General features: G+C 44.5%; 2 protein-coding genes across 3 annotated transcripts; one reads left to right on the top strand and one right to left on the bottom strand.

Annotated features, from left to right (window-relative positions):
• The first annotated feature begins 1,760 nt into the window (after positions 1–1,760).
• Positions 1,761–19,450, top strand: CRBN (cereblon). 2 transcript variants are annotated; one of them, XM_058812909.1, is made up of 11 exons: positions 1,761–1,827; positions 4,878–4,990; positions 5,691–5,893; positions 6,734–6,883; positions 8,218–8,380; positions 9,673–9,735; positions 10,150–10,234; positions 10,373–10,488; positions 13,473–13,537; positions 14,742–14,873; positions 16,621–19,450. In XM_058812909.1, exons 1-11 carry the CDS (start codon positions 1,761–1,763, stop codon positions 16,802–16,804), a joined length of 1,341 nt encoding a protein of 446 aa, XP_058668892.1. In that variant the 3' UTR covers positions 16,805–19,450. The 2 variants fall into 2 exon arrangements, with proteins under 2 accessions (XP_058668892.1, XP_058668893.1); XM_058812910.1 differs by having other exon boundaries at positions 1,779–1,827; positions 4,881–4,990.
• Positions 19,451–20,879: 1,429 nt separating this feature from the next.
• Positions 20,880–25,998, bottom strand: TRNT1 (tRNA nucleotidyl transferase 1). Its single transcript, XM_058812934.1, has 7 exons — positions 25,763–25,998; positions 24,797–24,990; positions 24,133–24,271; positions 23,804–23,930; positions 23,375–23,568; positions 23,001–23,251; positions 20,880–21,963 (listed from the first exon to the last, which is right to left on the bottom strand). The coding sequence occupies exons 1-7, from the start codon at positions 25,911–25,913 to the stop codon at positions 21,715–21,717; spliced, it is 1,305 nt and encodes a 434-aa protein (XP_058668917.1). The 5' UTR covers positions 25,914–25,998; the 3' UTR covers positions 20,880–21,714.
• Between the last annotated feature and the right edge of the window lie 478 nt (positions 25,999–26,476).

The raw sequence follows: 26,476 nt of genomic DNA, 5'->3' as shown, positions 1-26,476 counted from the left end.
ATATATCGTCAGCAATTTAGTAAAAAAAACCAAGAGAAATAAAAATACCTTAGCATATCAGAAGAATTACAAAATATTTCTTAATAAAATCCTAGGGTTTGGAGAAGGGGCTCATAATATTTTAATTCTTCAGTTGGTCAGCTTGACAAGAAAAAGATCTTTTTTTATGATGGTAAATTATCAGATACAATACCCTGCAATTATGAGTATTACACTGAGACAATGCAGAAAAAGTTATGGAATCATAACTTAATCATATAAGTGATTATTGTATTTTATAAATGTTTAATGTATCATCACAGGCATGTTCGTGCTCATTTGGCAAATGTGGTATTGATTGCTGCTCTAAAGGCCCATTCAGGTCAGCACAGATAATGATTGTTTGGGAATTTTCCACCCACAATGGTAAGGAAATTATAGGGTTTATTTGTCCTTTGAATGTAGTTCTCAAAACCACTTTAATTCTGATTTAAAAAAATACAAAAATGAGTGTTTTGCTTGCTGGCCAATCATTGGTTTGCTCTGCCACTGATGCAGGGAGAATATTATTGCTGAAGTGAGATGGGAGATACTGAAGAAAAATTAGACAGTGCAGAATTTTTCCCTGAATAACAACAACAACAACAACAAAAAAGCCTTTTTAGGAAGAAAACAACAAACAGGGCTGAGATGAGATAGAGGAATTGTGAAGGGCTCAAGAGCACCATATGGGTTTAGTGATTTGTAACAAAGAATGCAATAAAATTTCTGCAATAAAAATATAACATTTTATTATAGAGAAATCCCAGGGCCATGATAGAACTTTTTTGAGGGTTTTTAAAGGGGAAGGAAATGATAATGAATGTTGAGACAGAGGGTTTGTGTGAGAGTTGGGCAGTGCAGTGAACTTTTCGGGGTGTATCAGCCGGGTTGCATCCCGTGAACCATTTCTGGTGATGCCACCAACCTCACACAGGACAGGACCCGGCTGGCAAGTTTCAAGAGCTCAGGATTGTGTCCAGACAGGTCTGAGTATCCCCAGGTGGAGATTTCACATCATCTTTGAGCATCTGTTCCCCTGCACAGGGAGGAAGCTTTTCCTCATGTCCAGGTGGAACCTCTGGGCATCAGTTTCTGCCCTCTCCTCTTGTGCCATTGCTGGGCACCATCAAGAGGAGCCTAGCTCTCCTAATAAATTTATTAACTAAATTACTAAAATGTGTGTGCACGGATAAAATCCCATTCCAGCCATCTCCTCTCGGGGTTGAAGAACTCCAGCTCAGCCTTCCGCACAGCAGAGATGCTCCAGTACCCTCGGCACCACCCTGGCTTTTCATTGCACCCTCTCCACGCCTTATGCGGATAAATTTTTATCCTCTATTGTGTTTAGTTTATTGTCAAGCCATTTCCCCACGAGGTTTAATCCACTGCGGGTTTATTCACACCCAGCCCCTCTCCCATGCCCACAGCCCGGCCATGCAGCGCCTGCTCTGGGGACTCGCCGGAGGTGCCACCGGGGGCGGCTCTGCCCTGGTCACCTTGGCCGTGCCCTGTGAGCAGAGGAGGAACCGCTGTCCCCCGGCACCCCGAGCCCTCAGGCGGGAAGGGCAGTCCTGGATCAAGGGGAACGCGGTCGGTGCGAGCCCGGCGCTGAGCACGGAGCCCTCGGGCCCGCAGAGGCCGCGGCTCCCGGCCGTGCTCCGGCGGGCTCGGGCTCCTCCTCCGCCCGCCTCCTGCCCCCGCCCCGCCGCCTTCCCAGCCTGCTCTCCGGGTAAACAGCGATGGCCGCCGAGGACCGAGGCGGAGAGCCCCGAGATAACATGGGGAACCACCTCCAGCTGGTGCCCGGTGAGGGCCGGGCCGGGCCGGGGGCACCCGCGGGGGAGGCACCGGGCCGGGGCTCGGCGGGCGGGTGGGGAGGGGAAAGGGAAAGGGAAAAGGAGAAGGGAAGGAACGGAAAGGAAAGGAAGGAAGCGGAGGCGGAGAGAAGAGGAGGGGGAAAGAAAAGCGAAGCAAAGCGAGGGGGAGGCGGGCAGAACCTCGGGCGGTGTGCGGAGCGCTGAGGGCCGGGGGCTGTGGGCGCTGCCGGCCGGTGCGAGCCTTGGCCCGGGGCCGCGGGCTCCTGCGGCCTCTGCTGCTGGGCTCCTGCAAATCCTTCGAGGCCATGACTGCTCCATCGAGGCCGCAAATTTCCATTGAGGCCGTAAATGTTCCTTGGAGGCCGTGGGTGTGCGGTGCAGGAAGGGACACGGGTGCTCCCGATGGGGTGAAAGGCCCGTGGGTTTCCCGGCAGAGCAGGCACTGCTCTGTGCATCGAGACCGCTGTGAAACCCAGAGCCCAGCAGAATCTGAGTTCTTTTAGGGAGTCTCTGCTCTGTTTTCCAGTGAAAATAAGCAGGGAAGCAGAGGTGCTGGATGGAGAACAGTGCTGGATCCCATGTGCTGCCCGGCTTATCTGTCACACACAGCAGAGCAATTCCTCACCCAGGGAATTACTGCATAATTATTGCATAATAATGTGTTTTTCTGCCTATGGTGCCTCCACAATGACAGGAGATCAAATAGGTTGGGAAGCAGCTTGTGCTTAACTGGAAAGCATTATTTCAGAATAAGCATGCAGGAGAGAAGGGAGCAGGAAATCCTGCCAGGAGCCAGTGGCATTTCCCATGGCAGGAAATTCTGTGAGCTCTTTAGCTCTGTATGTTTTGAATAATAAATAAAAAATTATTGAATATTTTAGGAAATACAGCCTTAATATCACCATAATATAAGCAATTTTCCTTGAATATTGTAGGAAATACAGCTTTAATATGACCTTAATATGACCTATATATAACCTTGTCCCTTTTCCTTAAATGAGGGTCATATTTCTCCCTTTCTGCACAGAGTCATTGAGAGTGGATTGGGTTGTGCTAGTGAACCAACATGAGGAAAATGTGATTTTTATTATGCAGGGCAGCCTTCAGCGCTCGCTTTTCCCTCTTTCCTGTGTGCTGGAGGTGCTGCTAATCCTGGAATTGAAGGATAAATAAAACCCAGTATTTGGGGGTGTGAAAGCTTCAGCTTGTGTTGCCAGCTGGGAGGGAGGAGGAGCGGGAAGGCGCCGGGGTTTGCTGTGTTTTGGGCTGGCTGGTGCTGCTGCAGTGGAATGAGTCATCACGGTCCCTCAGCCAGCACCACACAGCAGCCACTGTGCGCTCTTGGCAGCAGCCAGCAAAAGTTTGCTGGGCACAATTCTTTCCAATCAACTGCTGCTAATTCCTTCTGCGTTCACAAAAGCAAGTGGGGCAGCCTCTCCCTGTTAAAACTGCTAATGATGGATGCAGCCGGCTAGGAGCACATGGAAAAATCAGAGTATTTTATTTTTTTCCTCTCCTCCATCATGCAGTGATGCCCCAGAACCAAACAAAAACTTCCTGCTCTTCCCCCCAATCAAACTAAGTAAAATAATTGCTGTTTTGTACATCTTGAACATTCTGTAATTGTTCATGGTTAGGGCTGCTAATTGAATATAAGAAATTTCATATAGATGTGGAGTATTTTTAACAGTCATTAGGCAGATGGTGTCTCATTGCTGAAAGGACTGTAATTAGTTACAATACCAGAGAGAGTCTGTAACCTCCTTTCCTGTGGTGCTGGATCATTTATTGCTGAGATAAATTCAGTATAGGATGGATTTGTAAGAGCAGGTTCTGTAAACTGTGAACTGTTTAAAAAAAAACATAAGTGAGGTGAAGCAGAAATAAGACCAGTGACTAAACATTTTATGGGAGCATTTAACAAATGTGTCTGGAGGGCAAAGAGGGGAAAAAGGGTTCTCTAAAATCAGCTTTTAATGTTTTCTTCACTGTTCTCTTGTACTCCCACTCTCAGAAATAGTGAAATTGGTGGTGTTCCCATTTCTGAAGGAAAATTCTGTGCTTCTGCAGCATCTTTTTTTTGAATTTCCCTGCAGAATCCTTCAGGATGAGTGAACCCCTCCACCTTTTATATTTTCAACTCTGAACTGTTTTTAAAGAAGATATTAATTGCAAAGGCAGGCAACTAGACTGGGTATTGTAATTTTATCTTGTAATAGCTTTCAAGGTCCAAATGCTGTTTTTCAGCCCCCCTGGGATTATCCATTACCCAGCAGCTCTTGGTGTAAGAATCCTAGAGACTGGTTTATGCTAGCATGAGGTTTAGGCATAACATGCTGTATAAATAATGTTTGTGTTCAGAGGAATAGGGTCAATTAATGCAGTGACTGATGATTTAATTGTCCTCTTGCCTGCAAATGACTTTAGGCTTGGCTGAGGAATGGGAAGGAAGCTGTAGTTTTTAAATGCTGTTTAGTATCTGAAATCCCTTGGAGTCCTGTGTTTGGCTTCCTCAGGAGCTGCCTTTGCTGGGTTGGTGTTCGGTGTGCACACACAGAGGCTGACAGCAATTAAATTGTCTAAAATACCAGCAAGAGTCTCTGCATGAACACAGAGCTTCCCATTGCTTGTTGCTCACTGCAGCTGAGTGTTGGGGTTTGTGCAGCTTCAGACCCTTTGCTCATATCCTGCAAGGAGTGAGGTGATCTGGCATCCCGGGGTGCTGACAGAAAACCTTTAGAGCTGAGATGATGAAACACCACTATAGTGAAAACCTGAACTGACAGCCTTTGTTTATTGTTTTCTTCCAAGGAAAGTTGTTCTTTAGGCCTTCAGAAAAAAAAATTACCAGCTTTTGACTCTTGCTACAGAATGGTGATTTTGCTGTAACAACAAGAAAATTATTTCCTTCTGGTTTATTTCCCTGTGCAAAGCTATAGCCTGGGAATATTGAATGTATTTCCCTGATTCTCAGGTTTTTCTCAGTATCTCAGTCTTTGCTGATTGTTTCCTATACAATATTCTGTATGTCCTTCTTAGTAGAGAGCGAGGAAGAGGATGACAATGAAATGGAAGTGGAAGACCAAGATAGTAAAGAAGCTGAGAAGCCAAACATCATTAATTTTGATACCAGTTTGCCCACATCACATGTGGTATGTTTTTATATATTGTCCAATAAATATATACTGAAAATATTTAAATGGGGTTTGTATAGTTTTATTGTAATGTTTTTATGCCACAAGCTTGGTTTTATTTTTACAGAATCATCATAAGATGGTTTGGGTTGGAAGGACTGTAGAGGGCACACAGTTGCACCCCCTGGGCAGGGACAGCTTCTGCTGTCCCAGGTTGTTCCAAGCCCTGTCCAGCCTGGCCCTGATCCTTGGGCACTGCCAGGGATCCAGGGGCAGCCTGTGCCAGGGCCTGCCCACCCTGACAGGGATGAATTCCTTCCCAGTATCCCATCCAGCTCTGCACACAGAGTGGGCACACAGTTGGATCTCCTGGTCAGGGACAGCTTCTGCTGTCCCAGGTTGTTCCAAGCCCTGTCCAGCCTGGCCTTGGGCACTGCCAGGGATCCAGGGGCAGCCTGTGCCAGGGTCTGCCCACCCTGACAGGGATGAATTCCTTCCCAGTATCCCATCCATCCCTGCCCTCTGGCCGTGGGAAACCATTCCCTGTGCCCTGGCACTCTGTTCCTTGGGAAGAATCTCTGTCCACCTTCCCTGTGGCTCCTTCAGATACTGCAGGTCCCCATGAGATCCTTGTGGGGGCTGAGTGACCCCAGAGCAGCCCGTGCCCGTGCTCCCCGTGCTCCCCGGGCCCTCCCTGACCCCCGTTCCCTCCTGGCAGTACCTGGGCTCGGACATGGAGGAGTTCCACGGCAGGACGGTGCACGATGACGACAGCTGCCAGGTGATCCCCGTGCTGCCCCGGGTGATGGTGATGCTGATCCCCGGCCAGACGCTGCCGCTGCAGCTCTTCCGCCCCCAAGAGGTTAGCATGGTGCGGAATTTAATTCAGAAAGACAGAACCTTTGCTGTCCTTGCATACAGGTAAAAGCCACGGGCGGGTTGCTGGTGTGTGCAGCATGTTTGTAGCACAGTTTCTGTGGATACTAAAGCAAAAGCAGATGGTTGCATCAGTTCTGTGCTCGATGACAAGCTGAAATTGTTTAACAGAATTTGGCTTCCAATGTGTAATGGCAGTGTAGGTGCTTGACAGCATTTCATGTTTGTGTGGAGAAGCAGCAAGTGCTGATCTGTGTCCTTGGCTGAGCATCCTCCTCTTTCAGTAACTGTTTGTTCCATCTTGTTAAAGAATAAGCCTTGACCTGAAATGTGAAAGTCACATTCTTGTTTTGAGAGCTGTATTGTTGCTTATTTTGTGTGTGAACTAACAAGCACTGGCAAATGTTTCACAGTGGAGTTGAGACACAGGAGGTGATAGAAAAGTGGAGAAGAGAAAAGCTGATTAATGCCAGAAGAAGTTGGGAATGTTCCTCCCTCTTCCCCCTGCAATTTACTATGGATTAATTGTGTGGGAGGTGGGAACAGTTCCTGTTACAAAGTCAATCCAAAGAATGTTTGCTTTCAGTGCTTTCAGTGTCTGCATTTGAAATGCTGACACACTGGTGATCCCTGTGCTCCCAGAATATCACATCTAGACCCTAAAATAAAATCAAGTCATTTGGCAAAAAAACCCAACCAACCAAAACAATAGAAATTGCTTTATAATGGAAAAATTATTATTGTGATTAATTAAAGGTGTTTCACCAAAAATTGCATTTTTGATCAGACCAGTCATGTACAGTCAGTGCAGGCAGAGTGGAGTCTGAATGAGCAGTGCTGTTTGGAGGGGGTTAATTAATTCATTTTTAATTATGTTACTCTTAGTAATGCACACGAGAGGGAAGCACATTTTGGAACGACAGCAGAAATCTATGCCTACAGAGAAGAGCAGGAATATGGAGTTGAAACAGTCAAGGTGAAAGCAATAGGAAGACAGAGGTTCAAGGTGCTTGAAATACGAACACAGTCAGATGGGTAAGAAATGATGCAGTTAATTCTGTCAACTTTCAAGTCAAATCAACTTTCATAGGAGTTTTCTCTTATTTTCTATATTCCCATTTCATAGCTGTGATATTTAGAGGCTCTTCTGACTAGTTTTAACATATTATGTAATTAATGCCTTTTTCCATTTCTAAAAGTGATCAAGATCCTGAACATGCAGTAAGAATATGCTGAGTCTTCCCTCATTTCCAGCTCCTTGGCATCATGCCCTGCACCATGGCCAGAGGTCCAGGCTCCAGCATTGATCTGGGACCATGTGACAGTTCTTAGCACAATTGCTAGAGCTTCTGTCATATTTTCTGCAAGGCTTGTGAAGTATTACTCCAAATCTGTAAATCTAGAGCTCCTCACCCATATCCTGCAATTCAGCATAGAGGCATTGCTTTAGAAGGAGGTCTGGGAGCATTTCTGTGGTTTTGTGACCTGCAGCTGAAGAAATGAAGAATATTTGTGCTGTTTGCTCTCTAACATTTGGTTCCAAATAACAGACTCTGAATGTTAGAGCTTAGGAGAAGCCCTGCTTGGACACAGGGTGGCAGTGCTTGGACAACTGCAGCAGCAGCACCTTTGTTACTGGGAATTCACTGTCCAGAACTCCTTAGCAAGAAGAACATTTCCATAATTCTTGGTATTTCTGATTCCTGAGTGCTTTTGGCGCAACATAATCTTGTAATTTATTGTAAGTTACCAGTTCGGTGCTGTCCCTGTGAGAAAATTAGAATTTTTTACACACTGCTCAGTATTTCAGGATTTCTGCTGCATAATCCTAATAAGACATGAAATCTTTCCTGCTGGACAGCGCTTTTAGTAGCCTCAGCCATATGCTGAGGTCTTTGTGGAAGAGGTGACCTTTGATGCTGGGATATTAAAATCTGATCAGAGTCTGTATCCTATTTCTGCTGATTCTGACCTCGAGCTGAGCACAGAAGCTTTTGTGGTTTGAAGATAGCAAAGTGCATTTCAGCTGAAATGAGCCATTGAGATGGAAGAGCTGATTATTTATACCAAAAGTAACTTGAGGAGACAGAAATCTAAATCTATAGTGCTGAGATGGTGGAACATTCAGCTGTGTTACCACTGCCAATCTGTCTGTATTTCTGTCCACCACAATCCCAACAGATCTGTAGTTCTCTAAAATAAAAGAAGTTCTGATGGAATGGGTTGTAGGTTAAATTCTCTAGTACTGTGATTAATAATCCCTTGCACCAGCCTGTGTTCCCATAAGCAGAAAATCCATTTTATTAAATGCATGTATTAGAAAAAACATTTAAAATGTGTACACCTCATGTTTTTGTTCCCTTCCTCAGAATCCAGCAGGCCAAAGTACAGATCCTGCCCGAGCGGGTGCTGCCTCCCACCATGGCAGCAGTGCAGCTGCAGTCTCTCAGCAGGTGCCACGTGCTCCCCTCTTCCAAACCCACCTCCTGGCAGGACAGGGCCATCAGGCAGTGGTGGCAGAAGTACCAGAAGGTGAGAAGTTATTCTACAGCTTTGGTTATTCTGCTTTTGTATTTTTTGTCTGAATTTCTGATGCCATCTTGAGAATCGGTATCCAGCTCCATCTGTAGAGGAGGAGGAGGCACAGCAGGGAAGGCAGATTCCAACCTCCTGCTTTTCATGGAGTCCCACACTGGTTTGGGTTGGAAAGGTCCTTAAAGCCCATCCATGGGCAGGGACATCTTCTGCTATCCCAGGTTGCTCCAAGCCCCTCCATTCTGGCCTTGGACACTCCAGGGATGGGGAGTGCACAGCCTCTCTGGGCACAGTTTATATCTGTATTTATTATTTATTCCATTGTTTTGGTCATTGACACAGAGAAGTTACCCTGAAATCTTCTGTCTCTGTAGAGATCTTTGGAACTACCTCCAGAAATTAATACAGAGTCTTGGTAACTCAGCTCATGTTTGGATTTGCTTTTTTCTTCAATGGTTTTGAACTCTTATACTTTCAAAATCAAATTAAAAACTCCTCTGATAACAAAGAGCTCTTGATTCTCAGAGTTCCTGACCAAGTTCATGTGAGTGAATGAGAAACTCTGGGCTGTGGGGTAGAAATGCCTTCCCAAGGCTGGTTCTGTCAGGTGGAGCTGAAATGAAGGGAACCCACTGCAGGAAAACCTGGGGTGCAGCTGCAGAGCAGGGTAATTGTCCTGTTACCTCCATCTCTCTCCTGGTGTCATTTTTAAATGAGGAGAGTTGCCCTCAAGGGGGAGATGAGAATTGAATTTGTACATATTTGCAGAGCAATATGAGCCCCTCTTGAAAACCAACATAGTTGTGGGCTGCTTTTTAGACTTCTATTAACTAAAGCTCTCCATTTCTGTGTTCAGGAATCACTGGAGAAAATTGGTTAATTAAACAAATGACATTACACTGGTGGAAATTTGGTGGTTCCAGGGACAGCTGGTGGAGACTTAGGAACAGATGCACTGTTAATAGCACTTAAATTTTCAACTGTCTTCATTTCAGACAGACACACTTTTGAAAGACATAAATTTTTATTACTAAACATCAGAAATACCAATAATATAGAGACAGGTTTTGTGATAAAATCCATGTATTGTCCTGCTCAGAAGGCTTAGCCCTCAGTGCATCTGAAAATGGGTTTGGAAGCTTCACAGTGAAGTGCTGGTCCTGATGGAGGTAATTTCTTGTATCTTTAAATAATCAGGTCTGTCTCCCCTGTTTTATATTTTTTTTTTAAAAAGCTATCCTTAAAATCTGCTTTTGTTAAAGAATAAATATTTGTGGGTTTGGTTTCAGAGGAAGTTCCACTGTGCAAGTTTGACATCTTGGCCCCCCTGGCTCTACTCTCTCTATGATGCTGTAAGTTCACCCTTAAATCAAATAACCTGCAGAGAGCTTTATAGTTGTAATATCTAAATGTGGGATAATAGAAAAGCTTTAATTTTATTGGCTCATAATTTCCATTTTAAAGCCTTTTATATTCAGTGTAGTGTGAAAAGATCAGGAAGGGCTTCCCCCACTGTGGTTGCTCCCTCCTTCCCAGAACAAATGTCTGGGAGGGATACAGAGATTCTGATTCCTTCTGTGTTGTCTCAGAGCAAAAACAGTTAAAATATGCAGGTACAAAGTGATTCTTTAATTATTCTTTAATTAAAAACTACTGTCCACTCAGGGAAAAGAGCTTACTCTACATTTTGCTTCCCTTTTGTTTTTTTCCTGAGAAGAAAACAGCAATACCTGTGTATTTAAATTAGGCTTTTCTTCCAACAAAAGGAAACCTTGATGGAGAGAGTCAAGAGGCAGCTCCACGAGTGGGATGAAAACCTCAAGGATGAATCTCTGCCATCAAACCCAGTAGGTATGAGCTTTTCTGAACCCACAGTTTTAATTTCTTAAGAGACCACAGCTTCGATAATTACCTGTGGTAGAGTAAATAGAAACAGTTGGATTTATTTCTCTGTTAATTCTAACAGACCTGCTGCTTTCTCATTTCTAGATTTTTCTTACAGAGTTGCTGCCTGCCTCCCCATTGATGATGCTTTACGTATCCAGCTGCTCAAAATAGGCAGTGCTGTGCAGAGGCTGCGCTGTGAGCTGGATATCATGAACAAAGTGAGTCATTCTGCTTTGTTTGCCATCAAACTACCAAAACCAGGAGTGGCTGTCACAATCCCTTCCAGAAATGATGGAAATCCCAGCTAATCCTTCCTGAGGATGTTTGGGTGTTCTGTTATTTCTTCAAAAGTTTGCTCGAAAGGAAAATCATGTCTTAGTGCTGGGTTATGTTTGGCAGCAAGAAAAAACATATATAATATATATACAATATATATTCTATATTCTATATGATATATGATGTATCATATATCATATATGATAGTGATAATATAATATATAATATAATCAAACATTATTCTATTCTATTCTATTCTATTCTATTCTATTCTATTCTATTCTATTCTATTCTATTCTATTCTATTCTATTCATAATTATATTTGCTTTTGTTAGAAGTATTTCATTGTGGCACAGCACATTTTTAGCCAAGAGATGGTGCTAGAAGTCCAGTGTTGTTAACAACCATCACAGCCCCACACTGACACCACAGGCATCATTTTGGCATGGAAACTTGTGGATTTTGTAGCAAAATCTTCGTAGTATTGAGCATAAATCTAAAGATTGGACTAAACAGATTATTTTTACAAAAGACACATTTATTTCTTAGGCAATTCCTTGTTAAGATGTTCAGAAACTTGTTTCCATTCTTTCCATTGCCATGGCCTTGTAGTGTTCTAAATTTTCTATTTTTGTGTAGTACAGTTCTTGGTAATAATTTGTATTTTTTGAATTACAGTACTGTATTTATCTAATGGATGCATAGCAGTGGGAGTTTTACCTGTTTGCCTAAAAAGTAGTGTCATTAAATTCTTGCCCTTTTCTGAGGAAAAATGAACCTGAGGGTCATTTTAATAGTGATCCTCTTCCCAAATTCATGCAGCAGAAATTTAAACAGACAGAAAACATCTCTTCCAGATTCTGAGACAAAACAGGCAGGTGTTTGCCTGAGGCTGTAGTCAGACTAAATTTCACTTGTCTTTTCTGAGTTGAAACTCTGAAAACACCCTGATAGTCAAGTTCTGCTGAGAACTGTTCCTGTTCAGCAATTATGTGTGTTCCATAAATTCCAAAGAGATAGGAAAATTTAAACTAGCCTCATAAATTCAAGTTAAAGTTGCTTTTTAGCCTATACCCAAAAGGTGTTTTCCTCATCATTCTCTGGCATTTTGGTCTGTAAATGTGTTTAGCTGTTCTGTGTTAGTGTTAGAATGGGGAGAGCATTATGGCTGTTTACAGTTTATTTAGCAGCATTTTTATCCAGAGTTCTTCAGGATGCCCTGGCTTGTTCAGAATGCCATTTCCAATAATAAAACTGATCCTGAGAGCTGATCCATTTTCCTTTGATACCAGTGAATGATCCTGTACTTTTCTCACCTGCCCTGTTGTTAACCCGGTTCCCAAAGCTCATTTCAAGGAGTGTGCCTGACTGCCAGGTGCAGCACTGGAGTTCACTCGGGAGTGCTAATTGCAGTCATTAGAGAGCTTTGGGAGTGGACATGGAGTGGAGAGGGGCTGAATTGGACCCTGAGTGCTGTGTGAGCATTGCAGTGAGGTGGGGAAGGTCCCTGGCAGCAGAGAGGGGCCAGGGTGTTGGAAAAGAAATGAAATTTAGCAAAATATTTAATTATAGTGAGTTGTGTGTGAACTGGTTTGTTAAAAAGTAGTTTTGTAGCCGTTGAAAGTGTGTTGGGTTTTGTGTGTTACCTAGCAGGTAGTCTTAGAGATTTAATAAATAATTAAACTAGTGCAAGAAGGTAAGAATGCTAACCTGTCTAGAGGCAGCATACAATGCTCTTAGAATAAGATAAGCAGAAGATTAATGATCTTGTTGTGAACCAAGGAATGTATCACAAGGGGTCTGTGACCAGGCAAGGGGAACGGAGGACTGTTTTTTTTTAGAGACTAGGCAAGGGGAACAGGGAACTGTTTCTTGGAAACTTTGTTGTGAATCGCATGTATAAGAGGGAAGCACCCATACGCGAATTTGGGGGCTTGGACTTTGGGACGCGAGTCCCCCAGTTCCCCGGGCCCTTAATAAAGCACCCACAAAACTTATCCGAGTTTTGTGTCATTTATCAATCGGGCAACAAGGGCAGCTTCAGGGGGGCTGGAGAGGATCTGAGCAGTGGAGCCCATGTCCTGCCTCATCTCCAGCGAGCAGGGGCACCTCCGGGAGAGGGGCTGGAGCAGCTGAAATCCAGCAAAACCCTCTGAAGGGAGCAGAGGAGAGAGCAGGGAGTGGTTGGAGTGTGTGCTGTCACAGCTCAGGGGGCTCAGGAGCACAAACTCCAGGTTTTAGGAGCACTGTCCCTGAGTGCAGCATTTTATTCCAAAATCCTGTGGCTCATTTTGGAGGAATTTCACAGGCATTACCCTTCAAAAGAAGTACAGGTAATGCATGTCCTGAAAATGAATGGGAGTGTTCTGCTGAGCTGATTTAAATGCTGCTTTTCTGGGCAGTGTCAGTGATGAATTGTTTAGTTCTGCTTTGTAGAAAATGCAGAAGATGGATTAATCTGTTATAATCTCCAGGAGAGAGATCAATATGTTTTACCTATTTTTGTGAGGAAATTAAACCCATTGATCTACAGTACCCTCAAATTTAAGAAAGACTTAATGATTGCATTTGTCTCATCTGCCTTTTCTGTGCTGTACTGCAGAAGAGCAAAGGTTGTTTTTCTAAATTAGCCTTTAGAGACCTTAAAAGGTTGGCTCATTTATTATATTTGTGGAGTCAGATCCAATTTTCTGTGTGTGAATCTTTTTGTGAGGAGATGATATGAAACTTATTATGTCTTTTAGATAATAATTAATGTTTAAATAAGTGAAATGCATAGAAAAAATACCCACATCAGTAACTGCTGAACAAAACAATTGGTCCAAAGTCTGCTCTGATGGAAAGAGAGAGACATTTTTTATTATTTCCCGCTGCTGACAAGCATCTGGAAATTAATGAGATTACCCTTTTGTTTCTCTTCCCCAGTGCACATCTCTGTGTTGTAAGCAATGCCAAGACACAGAAATAACTACCAAGAATGAAATATTCAGGTGAGTTTATTACTCTTCATCTTGGGCAGCTCCTAGGTCAGAAACATGGGCCCAGCAAAGCAGATTAAGCTGGGATAAGTCTTAAAACTGCTGGGTTTGCCACAGCTCCAATAAAATTTAAGTAAATATTTATAATTTATATTTGAGCTTTTTTAATAAAAAGTTTGGGAATCTCAGCATTTCCAGGTATATTGGAAGAGAAATTGGTGTCATGCCACACCCCCAGCACCTCACTCTGAACAATTTGAAATATAAATGTGTCACATAAAGACTTTTTCATCCTGGTATTTCTGAATAAAGATTTAGATAAATTTTATTTTCCAGGACTTCATTTATGTGTCAATTAAAATGCACTAATTAGTGGATATAAACAGGCTCCCAGGATGTTGGCATGCAGGGAAGGTTCCTATTGAAGCCAATAAATGTTGTGATCCCTTTTTTCTCTGAAGAACTGAAGGTTATTTCTGATAACTGGCCCCATTCTTTCTTTGCCCTGTACAGTATCTCCCATGTTTAACACCGATTACATTTCCCAAATAATTGCTGCCTCTGTCAGCCTTGTCACTGCTTTTAATCTTGATGAACTCCCAGCAGCCCATCCCCTCTGATAATGGCAAGGTTAAAAGATGCTTTGGCTTAACAAAGACTCCCCACAGTTTTTCTTTATCAGTGTGATAAGGAGCTGATGGGGTAATTAAAAGCCATTTCTTATCTTCTAATCAAATAATGGATTGCAGACACCACAATTCCTGCTGTGTCAATATGATGAACTTTTTACAGAAGGTGTTGAGAAGTTGGTGCAATAAATGAACATTTGTGCTTACTTTTAAAGTTACATTTTCCTTGCTTTTCTTGGAACTTGCTGTTTAAAGTTAACACACAGGATGAGTCTGTCGTGGACTTTCCTGCAATTCTAAGCAAATTTGAGTAATGATATTTTAAATCACCATCTATTTTCTAAATTATTTTAAATCAGCATCTATTTTCTTTCAGTTTTTAATGCCATAATTCAAGGCACTTTTTTTTCCCCCACAAAAAGGGGATTTTTTTGCTCTGTTGAAATATTTTAAGCTTAGCTGTCAGTTTTTCCTCTGTTTACATTTGCCACATTTTGGGCTGCGTTGTTGGGGTTTTTTTGTTTGTTTGTTTTTTAGGTTTTTTAAATTTTTCCTTGCATTCTGACAAAATTCCCTGTGTGTTGCAGCTTGTCCCTGTGTGGGCCCATGGCAGCCTATGTGAATCCCCATGGGTACATCCACGAAACCCTCACTGTGTATAAAGCCTCCAACCTGAGCCTCAGTGGACGCCCCTCCACAGAGCACAGCTGGTTCCCTGGGTAAGGGCAGCAACATTTTAATAGAAAATTACCCAAATTGCCTATTTCTGGGAGGGTGGAATAGTAAATACTGAGTTTTTTGGCACATGTCATTGTTTTGCTCACGTGAAAAATAAAGAAGTAAATTTAGACTTATTCAAGATACAGAATAAAATGGAAAAATCACATATAATATTGCACAATTTAGTATTTTTTAAATGGGGAAATACTAAGATTTTAAAACATAGTCTAGAATCTAAACCGTTTAAACCAAGTTGTCTGGAAATTTCTTTGTGTGTAGTTTTGTTTAAAGTACAACTATTTTCAGAATTGTTTTCACACAGCTTTAGTGCAAGTGAAAACCAGAATATATAAATACATTTCATCTACTGAAATACATTTTTATATCTAAAACTTGAATAAATGTTACATTAAATTAAAAATTAATAACATTTGTATTGATCTGATTATATTTGATTTTATTTTAATAATAATTAATAATGAGTCTGCCTCTCTGAGGCAATAACAGAATTAAGTGTTAAGATGTAAATAATAATAATTGCCTAATAATAACAGGTTTTGCATTTAGGATTTTTTTTCCTGGAATATCACAGAGAGCTGAGCAATGACTTGGAGGATGTCTGGCATTTCTGTCACATGTTTTAACGTTCCCTAAAGAAAATTTGAGACTTTTAATATCTGGACTTAATATTGCTCATCCTTTTGTGTTTTCTCAGCTCTTCTATGATGGCTTTGAAATATTCATGTTCTACCTCGTAAAACTGTTAGAAAAAAATCTCTGCTGCTGTGGGAGGTGCAGCAGTCCCTGTTCTTGGAAAAGCAGGGCAAAAATCACTTTCATTGCCGTTAAATAATTTACTCTGAGAAGTTTTGTGACCCCTCTTCAGGGCTCTCAGCATTTCTGGGACAATGAAAAGCTTTGGTCGCTTCCTCTCTTTGAAGAGGCAATAGAGGGCTTTGGGGTGGGATGTTTGTGGGATTTTCTTATTTTAATTTTTGGAGCTTTGCAGGGTTTTAGATGGGCACTGGGCACTGGATTCCTGAGGATTCTTGGAAATCCAGCTGGGGATTGGTACCCAAATCCAGCTGGAGATTAGTTCCCAAATGCAGTTTGGGGTTGTTAGAAAAATTTAGCTGGGGATTGGTACCCAAATCCAGCTGGGGATTGGTATCCAAATGCATTTTGGGGTTGTTACAAAAATTCAGCTGGGGAATTTGGTATCCAAACCCAGTTTGGGGATTGGTACCCAAGTCCAGCTGGGATTGGTATCCAATGCGTTTTGGGGTTGTTACCCAAATTTAGCTGGGGATTGTCACCCAAACCGAGTTGGGGGTTGTTACCCAAATCCAGCTGGGGATTGTCACCCAAACACAGTTTGGAGATTGGTACCCAAATGGAGTTGGGGATTGGTATCCAAATGCAATTTGGGGTTGTCACCCACGCCCAGCTGGGGATTGTCACCCAAACCCACTATTGTCACCCAAACCATTCTGGGGATTGTCACCCAAGCCCAGCTGGGGATTATCACCCAAGCCCAGCTGGGGATTGTCACCCAAACCCACTTTGGGATTATCACCCAAACCATTCTGGGGATTGTCACCAGACCCACTGTGGGGTTGTCACCAGACCCACTGTGGGGTTGTCACCAGACCCACTGTGGGGTTGTCCCCCACGCCCAGCCGGGCCGTTCCTGCCGGAGCGCTCTCCCTGCCCGTTTCCCCGAGCCCGGCTCTCTGTGCCCCGCAGGTACGCCTGGACCATCGCGCAGTGCCGGCTCTGCGGCAGCCACGTGGGCTGGAAGTTCACGGCCACCAGGAAGGAGCTGAGTCCCCCCAGGTTCTGGGGGCTGACGCGCTCGGCGCTGCTGCCCCGCATGCCCGAGGACGCCGAGGACGCGGAGCGCGGCCGCTCGCCGCTGCTGTGCCTGTGACAGCCGGGGCCCTGCCCGGGGCTGCTGCTCCTCCTGTGCCCAACCCTCGCCGGGAACCAGCTCGGCCCTTGCCCGTGCTGCTCCCGCACAGGGCACCGGACACACCAGGAGCGGGACACCGGGAAATCTCTGAGCCACCTGGACACAGCTGAGACTGGACCTGTGGAGTTCCCACCTGCAGTGAAGGAAGGAAGGGGGATGGAAACTAAAACCAAACTGAAATCCCAACCAGCAGAGTCTGATTGCTGCGGTGTTCCCGGGATGGTAGATGGCAGTAGCTGCTGTGGAGTGTTGGCCATAACACACTTACACGTGGTTTGCTGGGAATCCCTGTTGCTAACTCTCTGAAGTCCTTCAGGTTTGCTGCTTGTGCTGTTTCTCAGCTTTTTGCTGAATAACCGTGGAAGAGAGAAGCAGCCTGAGCATTTCTGAGTGCTGGAATGTGCAAAGCTGGGATTGCAGCTCCTCCCAGGATGGACCCCGCGGGGAAGTGTCAGTTCCTTACAAGTTGTCTCATCTGTTTAGTCCATTTGACTTTAGAAGTCTTAAATTTTAAACTGTTGGTAAGAAGTGCACAGGTCAGTCCCAGAGGGTAAAACAGCGTTGTCATGTTCTGTTCAGTGTGCTTCAGTCACTTCCCCAAATTATTCCTGGTTAATTTACCAGTGGAGGTGGCCAGGGGATTGGGAAGGACTCTAAACCACCCCACTGAGGTGGATTTTTCAGTAGTACTTGTTGTGACAAAGGGAAGGAAAAATCTCTTTTAATTATTTCATTGTAACTTTAAGATCATAAAGTAAAATTTCACGTTATCAACTTATAAAGAGCAAAAGTTTCCAAATAAAATAGGAATACAGGCAGTGCTTTTTTGTGGGGAGGTTTCTTGGGTTTTGGTTTGGTTTTTGTTTTGTCTTTGCTCCACAAATTGGGTGCCAATCTGGGGCAGCTTTTGCCAGTGATTTATCTTTTTTTCCCTCACAGAATGCACTTTTTTGATGGCAATGGAGATTTTTTTAGTGCTTTTGCACATAAACACTTGTTTTTCTTGTGAAGCTTTTATCATTCACTCTTCATTTCTTCACAGTGATGTTAAACTAGTCAAGTGTAAGACATGAGCCACTGGCTGCCTGTTCTCTGTCAGGCTCCAGGCAGGTGTAGCAAGGACAGATCATTCAGCTGAGGGCCAAGGCCAAGCCTGGCACACCAGGAGTGATTCCCCTGGCAGTGTGGAAAAACACCCCAAACCATGGACTTCCTGCTGGGTATTTGTCTTGCCAGGTATGTAGAGATTAATTGTGTAACTCAGGTTTAGTTCTTTGGAACTTTCTACCTCTGTGCTGCTTCTGTTCTTCTTAGACACCTTTAATTCCGTGCTCAGTTCCCTGTGCAGTGCCCTGGCTTGGCAGTGAACTGTGGAAAGCAGAATTTGGGATGTGGCTCTGAGCAAGCAGAGGGTGATGGTGGCTCCTTTTCATCCAGAAAACATCCTGGATGTGGATAATGATTCATGATAAGCTTGGAAAGCCAGGCACTGGTGCGAGAGGGAGACTGGATGCTCTGTGTTAGTGAATCCACTGGAACCAGGCCTGGCTTTCCCTCACCCAGCACATCTGGGCTGTGTATTTGGGATATTTTGTTCCTTTCCCCCCAGAGTCCCTCCTGTCTGTTGTTCCTGTGGCCCTCAGTGGGCCTCGGTGGTGACAAGAAGTTGGAAGGTGCTGCCTTGGTGTGAGCAGTCACTGGGGGCTGGGAAGGGAATTTCAAAAGGATTTTCTCAGCTGTCACTGAATTTTAAAGGTTCAGTTCTTTTGGCCGAGTCTTTTGGATTCTCAATTAAAAATGGCAATGTTTGAATCCAGAATAAGCATTTTATGGTGTTTTATGTATATAGTCAAATGTAAACTAACATAATCGAGGTAAGTCAGGAGTAAATTAATGCTAATTAAATGTCATTGTTGATGATGCTGTTCCATGTGCTAAACCTGTGCAGTGCTTGCTATACTGAGTCCGTGACACTTGCCAGGTTAAATCCTGTGCTGGTGAATCTGGGAGCTGTCAGAGCATCCAGCACTCCAGGTGTGGGTTGGGGATGGTTCCTTACACTGGTTCGTATTTTCCATCCTTTTCTCTGTTGTGAAGAGAAAACTGTTGGTGGGAATAAGGGGAAAATTTGGAGCATCATTATGGAAAATTACACAGCAACTGCTCAGAGAGCTAATCAGAGGAAAGCAGGTTTGGTGAATATTTACTACATTTACCCCATTGATTGGCTGAGTAGCTTCCTGCAGGAATGAATTCATTAATTAATCCAATGGGCACGACTGAGGGGTCACAGGATTTACAGCACAGACTCATTTCCAAGCCATCACTGCAGCATCACCAACACCCCCAGTCAGAGCTGTAACTTTGCAACTTTTCATTTATTTTAGGTTCATTTTGACAAATAGGTAGAACCACTTGTACACTGGGTCTGAAATATTTCAGATACTCATTTGTCTTTTATTAATGCTCTTTTTGGCTGTGCTGCAGTTCATTTGTTCCTCTCTTTGTCACCTTTAATTGCTCTGTGCACTGCTCCAGGGGTAGCCCAGTCTCTGCTTTAATTCTTCCTTCTCTCTGCCTTTTGGGACAACTTTTCTGACAAATCTTGTGGCTTGCAAATATTTGCAAAGAATAAAAATCAATTTGTTTCAAAACTCACCTGGTTTTGCTGATTGTCAGGGTGGGAAAAGGAAACATTTGGGTTTATGATGAGTTTTTGACTGCAAAAAGTAAAAGTTTCACTTCCAAGTCTGTGCTGGCTCGACTGGCCCAGGGCAGAGAAGGTAAGGAATGGTGTGGGAGAGAGGGGAGGGTGTCAGGTAATTAAAACCCATTGTGAATGTCATTTAATTAGTCAAGTAATCTGTTGGAGAACTTTACTTGATCACATGTGTATCAAACAATTTAAACAACCATACTCTAAAGAGGAGAGTTTATTTAAGCCCAACGTTTTTCCAGATTCCAAGCTGGCACTGCTTGCCTAAAATATGTGAATATTTTTTATTTCGTGCCTTTCATTTTCCTAGGGGTTAATTCTTCTTGAAGATGAACAGAAATGCTCAATAGACCAATGGGAAAGCTCAGGCAGGGGCTGATGTTTAGAGGTGTTGGAACACAGGTGCTCCCTGCACTGAATTCCAGCAGGACTGTCCATGAAGGTGCTTGTGGAACAATCTGGTTTTGCTGTTTTCTAACAGGATCCTCTGTGTTATCAGTGAGGGATGGAGGAAATGGTGTTCGCCCTGTTTTTAGTGACCAGCTTGGCCAAATAACCTCCAATTAAACCCATCAGTTTCTATTTACTAATAATTAAACTGGCTTTGTATTGATTTAATAGTGCACTATGCACAGCCTCTATACTGTGCAGTAAATAATTCTGATTGAAGTCTTTTCATGCTAATCATTACCAGCATCCATTTAAATAAATCATTCCTTGCTGTTCATATGCATGATTGGGGTTGTCATCCTTCATCCTGGGGGTCCAAATTGTGCAAACAGCTGCAAATTGAAGCTCAGCACTCATGGGAGATCTCCTGCTAAACTTTGTCCAAAGTATCCATTTGGTCCATGCCAAGACCATAAATTTCAAGCTTTTCTCCTTAAAAATCCTCTCTCCAAGGGGAGTTGGACCCTGACAGCACTGTTGGGTAAAAGTTAAGTGTTGTTATTTTCCACCTCCACAGCCTTTGCCCTAAAGCTGCACTTTGGTGAAACCTTTAAAGGACTCTACAGCCCTGAGTTTTGTCACCTCCTTCCCAAGATCTCAGTAGTTCCAGAAATGACACAAAGGAGGCTTCAATTTAATCACCTCATTAAATTAAGCACCATCCTGTACTTGTGGGATTTGCCTGACTAACAAACAGCCTTTCCTTCTCTTGCTGGCTCCCACAAATTCCCAGGCACCTTCAGGATAATTTATTTAAAGGACCAGACATCCCAGGAAAATCAGTAGTGTGAAAGCCCAAAATGCTGATTTTTCCCAGCACTGCTCCAGTGTTGCCATCTAGTGTTGCAAAATGATATCCAAGGAACATGAAATCCAAAGGATTTTATTTGTTACCATGGTTCTGTAGGAAAACTTCAACCTGCAACAAGATTTGTGCACACAAGAGCTGCTCCCAGAGATTTTAACAGCACACCAAAAACCCCAGGGACAGGAAGACATCCATAGAAACCAGGAATAGCTCAGCTCCAAATCCCCAAGACAAGGAGCTGGATCTCATGTTAATTAACATTAATAGTTTGTCTCACACCTGGAGTTGAAAATACAATGTAGAACCTTCACCAGCTTGCTGTGGATTCAGTTACTCACTGATAAGTTACTGAAAATTCATGATAATGACTCAGCCAAAGCATTCTTTTAACTAAAACTAATCCTGGAATTCTGGAAAATAAAAACAGTCCTAGAAAACAGCCTGGTTGTCCATGGCAAGGCTCTTGGGAACTGCTGGAGTGACTGTTGCCATCTGTTATCCAGCTTTAAGTACAAAAAGAATTAAGGTAGAGCCCATTGTTTCCTCACTTTCTCTAGGCACATAAAAACCCCTCCATGATTTTATCTAGAGGATGCAAACAACATTTTGGGGTTTTTTCTTTGGATATAGAAAGTCAGAAGGAGAAAAATCTTGCTGTCACCTCTCATGCCCTAAGTCATGATAAAATATTTATCACTAAGAATAGCAAAGAGAGGTTGAGAAGGTGGGATTTGGCAAACAGTGTTTACATTATTACAAAATGCAACCTCTCCTTGCAGAAGTTAGGGATCAGTAATGAAAATGTTAAATGTGACAGATGCTGTGAGAGGCTCAGTTTCCTGGGAGCTCAGTTCCACTCAGCTCAGGGCACAAACAGTTCTGCCATTATTCACTCTACAGCTTCTTGAGGCAGCTCAGCAGTTCCTCTTTATCCATGTGGTAGCCACTCTTTTTCCACTCGTCCCTCAGCTGCTGCAGGGCTGTCCCAATCTCCTTCCCCGAGGACACCCCCATCTTCCTGAGGTCGTGGCCACTGACAGGGAACGAGGGCACAGTCCATTCCTGCATCTCCTTCAGAAGCTGCTCCTCTCCTTGGTACTTCAGCAGCTCAAAGATCTTGGAGTTGGTGTTGGCTTCTCTAGACTGGGAGAAAAAAGGAAAAAAAAGAGAGGTTTCAGTATGAAACAGCTCTAAGTGTGCTCAGCATTGTGCTATTCCCATTATCCCTGTTAGGCAGGATCTTGGCCAGGCTGGGACTATGGCAGCAAGGCTCTCTCCTGCCTCACAGAAATTAAAACTGAGTTTTTCAGGGTCTGGGGGAGATGCCTGGAGACTCCCTGAATCCAGGTAATAGCTGTGATCCCTATCCATCACCTTTCCTGGTGACACAGGCCTGGCCCTTGGGACTGCTCCTTGCCCTCAGGATCAGAATTCAGCTGGAAGTGACCTCACTGTGCTGTGGAAGAACATCCCAGGTTGCCTAAGGAACAGCACCCAAAATCACCCCAAAAAATCACCATAAAAATCCCAAAAATCATCCCAAAATTTGCCAAAAAGTCCTCTAAAAATTGGCCTCAAAATCACCTAAAAATCACCTCAAATCCAAAAATCCAAATCCCGAAAATCGCTTCAAAAATCACCCCAAAAATAACTTAAACATTGCCTCAAAACTCACAGAAAAAATTGCCCAAAAATCACCTAAAAATTCACCTCAAAATTACCTAAAAAATCGCCTCAAAATCACCATAAAAATCTCCAAAATTACTCCAAAAAATCACCCCAAAATCACACCAAAAATCACATAAAAGAATTGTCAAAAAATCCCCAAAATCACCTAAAAATTCACCTCCAAATCACCTAAAAATTGCCTTGGGAAGAACACCAGGAATTGCACTGATTTTCCAATCACCATTCAGAGCTGAATTTGACAGAAAAAAGCCAAATCCTCCTTGAGGGGCAGCTCCTGATTGATATTCCAGCAGGAGAGCACAGCAAAGGGAAGGTCACAAGGAAATAAATGTGACATTGTCCAGCCTGACTGACTTAAATCAGCCCAAAACCTGCTCCAGAGCACAGGGTGCTCAGAACTGCTAAAACACAGCAGGTTTGGGTTTTAGGAATGTCTTGGAATGAATTCAGCTCCTGAGAAGCCCCAGTGGAGCAAAGTGAACTCCACTCACATCCATCAGGAAATCCTGGTATGGTCTGAGTGGTTCTGGCCCCGAGCCTTTGGTTAATTCCTGCCTGTGCTTCACCAAGAAAAGGCCAAGGTTCTTCTCTTCCTTGGAGATTTTCAGCCTCAGGTCCAGGTTTGTGACATCATCCTTCCCCTTGAACAAGGATGTCAGGACAGTCATGGGTTTTGGAGACAGGTTGTGGATGTTTTTACTGACTCTGGCAAATTCCTCTAAATTCCCATCAAGTGGCAGCCCTAAAAAACACAGAAAAAGTGCAAAGGAGTGTTAGTAAGAAAAGTGGGTTTGATGTCAATTTGCCACAAAATTCTTTCTGTATAAGATACAAGAGTAGGAAATCAAACTTCATTTCACTTTACCTATGTACTGGGCAATATCCAGTTCATACATAAGCTGAACCAAATGATTGACATGGTTTCCAAGCAGAATTTTTTTCAGTTCCACCCAAATCCTTTCTCCTGATATTCCAGCCAAGCCTTTGGCATTTTCTTTAATTGCTTCCAGTGTAATAGGTTCATGGTCTCCAGGTTTCTCTGCAATTCTTCCATAAAATCTGCCAAATAAAAACCCACTGGATGTTAGATTGGAAAACTTACAATTATTCTTATAATTAAAACAATTTAAAAGAATTCTTACAATTATACAACTTATTCCACTTACAATCATAAAATCATTTAGGTTGGAAAGGAAACATGACAACTACAACTCTTTTTACATCACTGGTATCTTTTTGCATGTTTTTAAAGCTTTATACAGTTTATTTATCAAGGAAAGGCAAAACCTCTTACCTGAAGTATCTCAGGATTCTTAAATAATCTTCTTGTATTCTCTCAGTTGCCTTGCCCACAAATCTGATTTTCTTGTTTTTCAAGTCTTCATAGCCATTAAAGAAATCATAGAGTGTCCCATCCAAACCTAGAAAAAAAAAGAAATATGAAATATCAATTTATAAATGTGGCTGACACAATGAACCACTCTCATTTGGAAATGACAAGTTGTGTGATTTGAGCTGCTCTGTCAGATCATCTCTATACTTATACAGATTTTGACAGAGACAGAATTCAGTGGCAAAACTCAAATCCAGTGCTTCATCTACCTAAGTGCTTCTCAGATGTACCTAAGAACATGGAGTTGACAGTGAGGTCCCTCCTCTCAGCATCCTTGTGCCAGTCCGTGGTGAACTCCACCTCCGCGTGCCGCCCGTCGGTGACCACGTCTATGCGCAGAGTGGTGATTTCAAAATTCTGTTCGTGGAGCTGCAAATCCCACAGACACCGTTACTTCAACACAACCACGACATGAAATGAACTGAAATTAAACGAAATTAAATGCAAAACCTGCTCCTTTTTCAGCCCTGTGTTTGTGTACAGTAGGTGGACACGTGCACATCAACATGTGCAAGGTTTTCATACAGAGTGAGAAATAGGAACTTCTGAAAATCATCCTGACATAATTTATTTTCTACAGAGCATGCAGAAATCTTCCTGCAGGAGATGGACTGAGAGCAAGGTAGAAGAAATCAGGAGCAGGAAACATTAGGATCATGTGTGGGGAGCCAAGATTATTTTTTCTGGTGATGACACAGCAGCATGAATGGGTTACATACATTAAAACATGGTAAGTACTTGAATTGTACAATGAATAATCAAAAAAAATCACTCCAGGCTTTAAACCAGGGTCACATTTAAATTCTTGCTGTGATACTTTAACAAATAAGGAGCCAATTTTCTACTGGACATCCACAGACAGGTAAAAAAGATCCAAACAAATCCCAAACCAACCCTGGCAGTGATGGTCCCGTGTTTCTCTCCTTTGTTATTGATCAGACGAACCCCAGCTGCTGTGAACATCTCCTTCATCTCTGCTGGGGTGGCTGTGGTGGCAAAATCGATATCCTGTGGTGTCACTCCGCTCAGTAAATCCCTCACAGCCCCTCCTGCTATTCTCAGCTCGTAGTTCTTCTTCTCAAACAGGTCTGGGAAGGGAAGGAAACCAAACAGCAATAAACCCATGGCACAGTCAGCCGTAACCTGCCTTCTCACAAAATTGAGATCACAGATGTAGGAATAAACACTTAAATGTGCAGGAAGGAGCAAATAACTCACAGTTTCATACAAAATGCACTAATTCAGGGCACAGCTCAGCACCCACAGGTATTTCCCCTGTCATTCTGATTTATTTTTCTGAAGCTTTTTTAAAACTTAACTATGGCAGGTCTCTAATTGGTCCTGGGGACTCTGGGCTGGGGATAATTTTGAACAGTCAGGGGCTGACAAGGGAAAATAATTCAGATTATTTACAGCAGAGAACAGTGAGCCACGAGCCCAAATTTCTCTATGAACAACAGAGCATCATGGAATTGGCCTACAGAGGGGAAAACGAGCTCTGACATGTCCCTGGAGACTGGCTGGGGCTGCTCGGCCTGGAGAAGGCTCTGGGAGCAGAAAAATGCTCGGGGACACTTTATCAGGGCAAGGGGGAAGGGCAATAAGGTGAGGGAAGGTGGGTTCAGGAGTGAGGTTTTCTTCTTAGGCTGGGGAGGGACTGGGATGGAATTCCCAGAGCAGCTGGGGCTGCCCTGGATCCCGGCAGTGCCCAAGGCCAGGGTGGGCATTGGGGCTGATGGGGAGCAGCCTGGACAGTGGAAGGTGTCCCTGCCATGGCAGGGATGGGCTTTAAGGTCCCTCCCAACCCGAACCATCCCGGGGCTGCGCTCAGGGACATTTCGGGGCTCGCCCCGCACTCACCGGCCACGCTGCGCAGCCCCGGCGTGAAGAGCGCCTGGAACTGCGGCGCCTGCAGCCTCATGGTGCCCGTGCCGGAGCCGCTCCCGCCGTGCCGCCGCCGCAGCAGCCGCAGCCCGGCCCTGCGGGGCACAACCCAGAGCTCAGCCCACATCCGCGGCACGGCCGCCCCGGCCCGCCGCCCCCTCACTCACCGGGGCCCAGCTCCCGGATCGCCGGCGCCGGCCGATGAGCTCAGAGCAGCGCCGGGCTCGGGGATCGGCACCGCCCCGGGGCGGGCTCGGTGAGGCGGCACCGCCCTGGAGCTGGGCCGGGCTCGGGGATCGGCACCGCCCCGGGGCCGGGCTCGGTGAGGCGGCACCGCCCTGGAGCTGGGCCGGGCTCGGGGATCGGCACCGCCCCGGGGCCGGGCTCGGTGAGGCGGCACCACCGCGGATCGGCACCGCCCCAGAGCCGGGCCGGGCTCGGGGATCGGCACCGCCCCGGGGCCGGGCTCGGTGAGGCGGCACCGCCCCGGGGCCGGGCCGGGCTCGGGGATCGGCACCGCCCCGGGGCCGGGCTCGGTGAGGCGGCACCGCCCCGGGGCCGGGCCGGGCTCGGGGATCGGCACCGCCCCAGAGCCGGGCCGGGCTCGGTGAGGCGGCACCACCGCGGATCGGCACCGCCCCGGGGCCGGGCCGGACCCCGCTCCGCCCCCGCTCCCTCAGCGGGACCGAC

This window comes from Ammospiza caudacuta, chromosome 12 (genome assembly GCF_027887145.1).
Source record: "Ammospiza caudacuta isolate bAmmCau1 chromosome 12, bAmmCau1.pri, whole genome shotgun sequence".
NCBI lineage: Eukaryota > Metazoa > Chordata > Aves > Passeriformes > Passerellidae > Ammospiza > Ammospiza caudacuta.
This window is presented reverse-complemented; position numbering and strand designations above follow the sequence as displayed.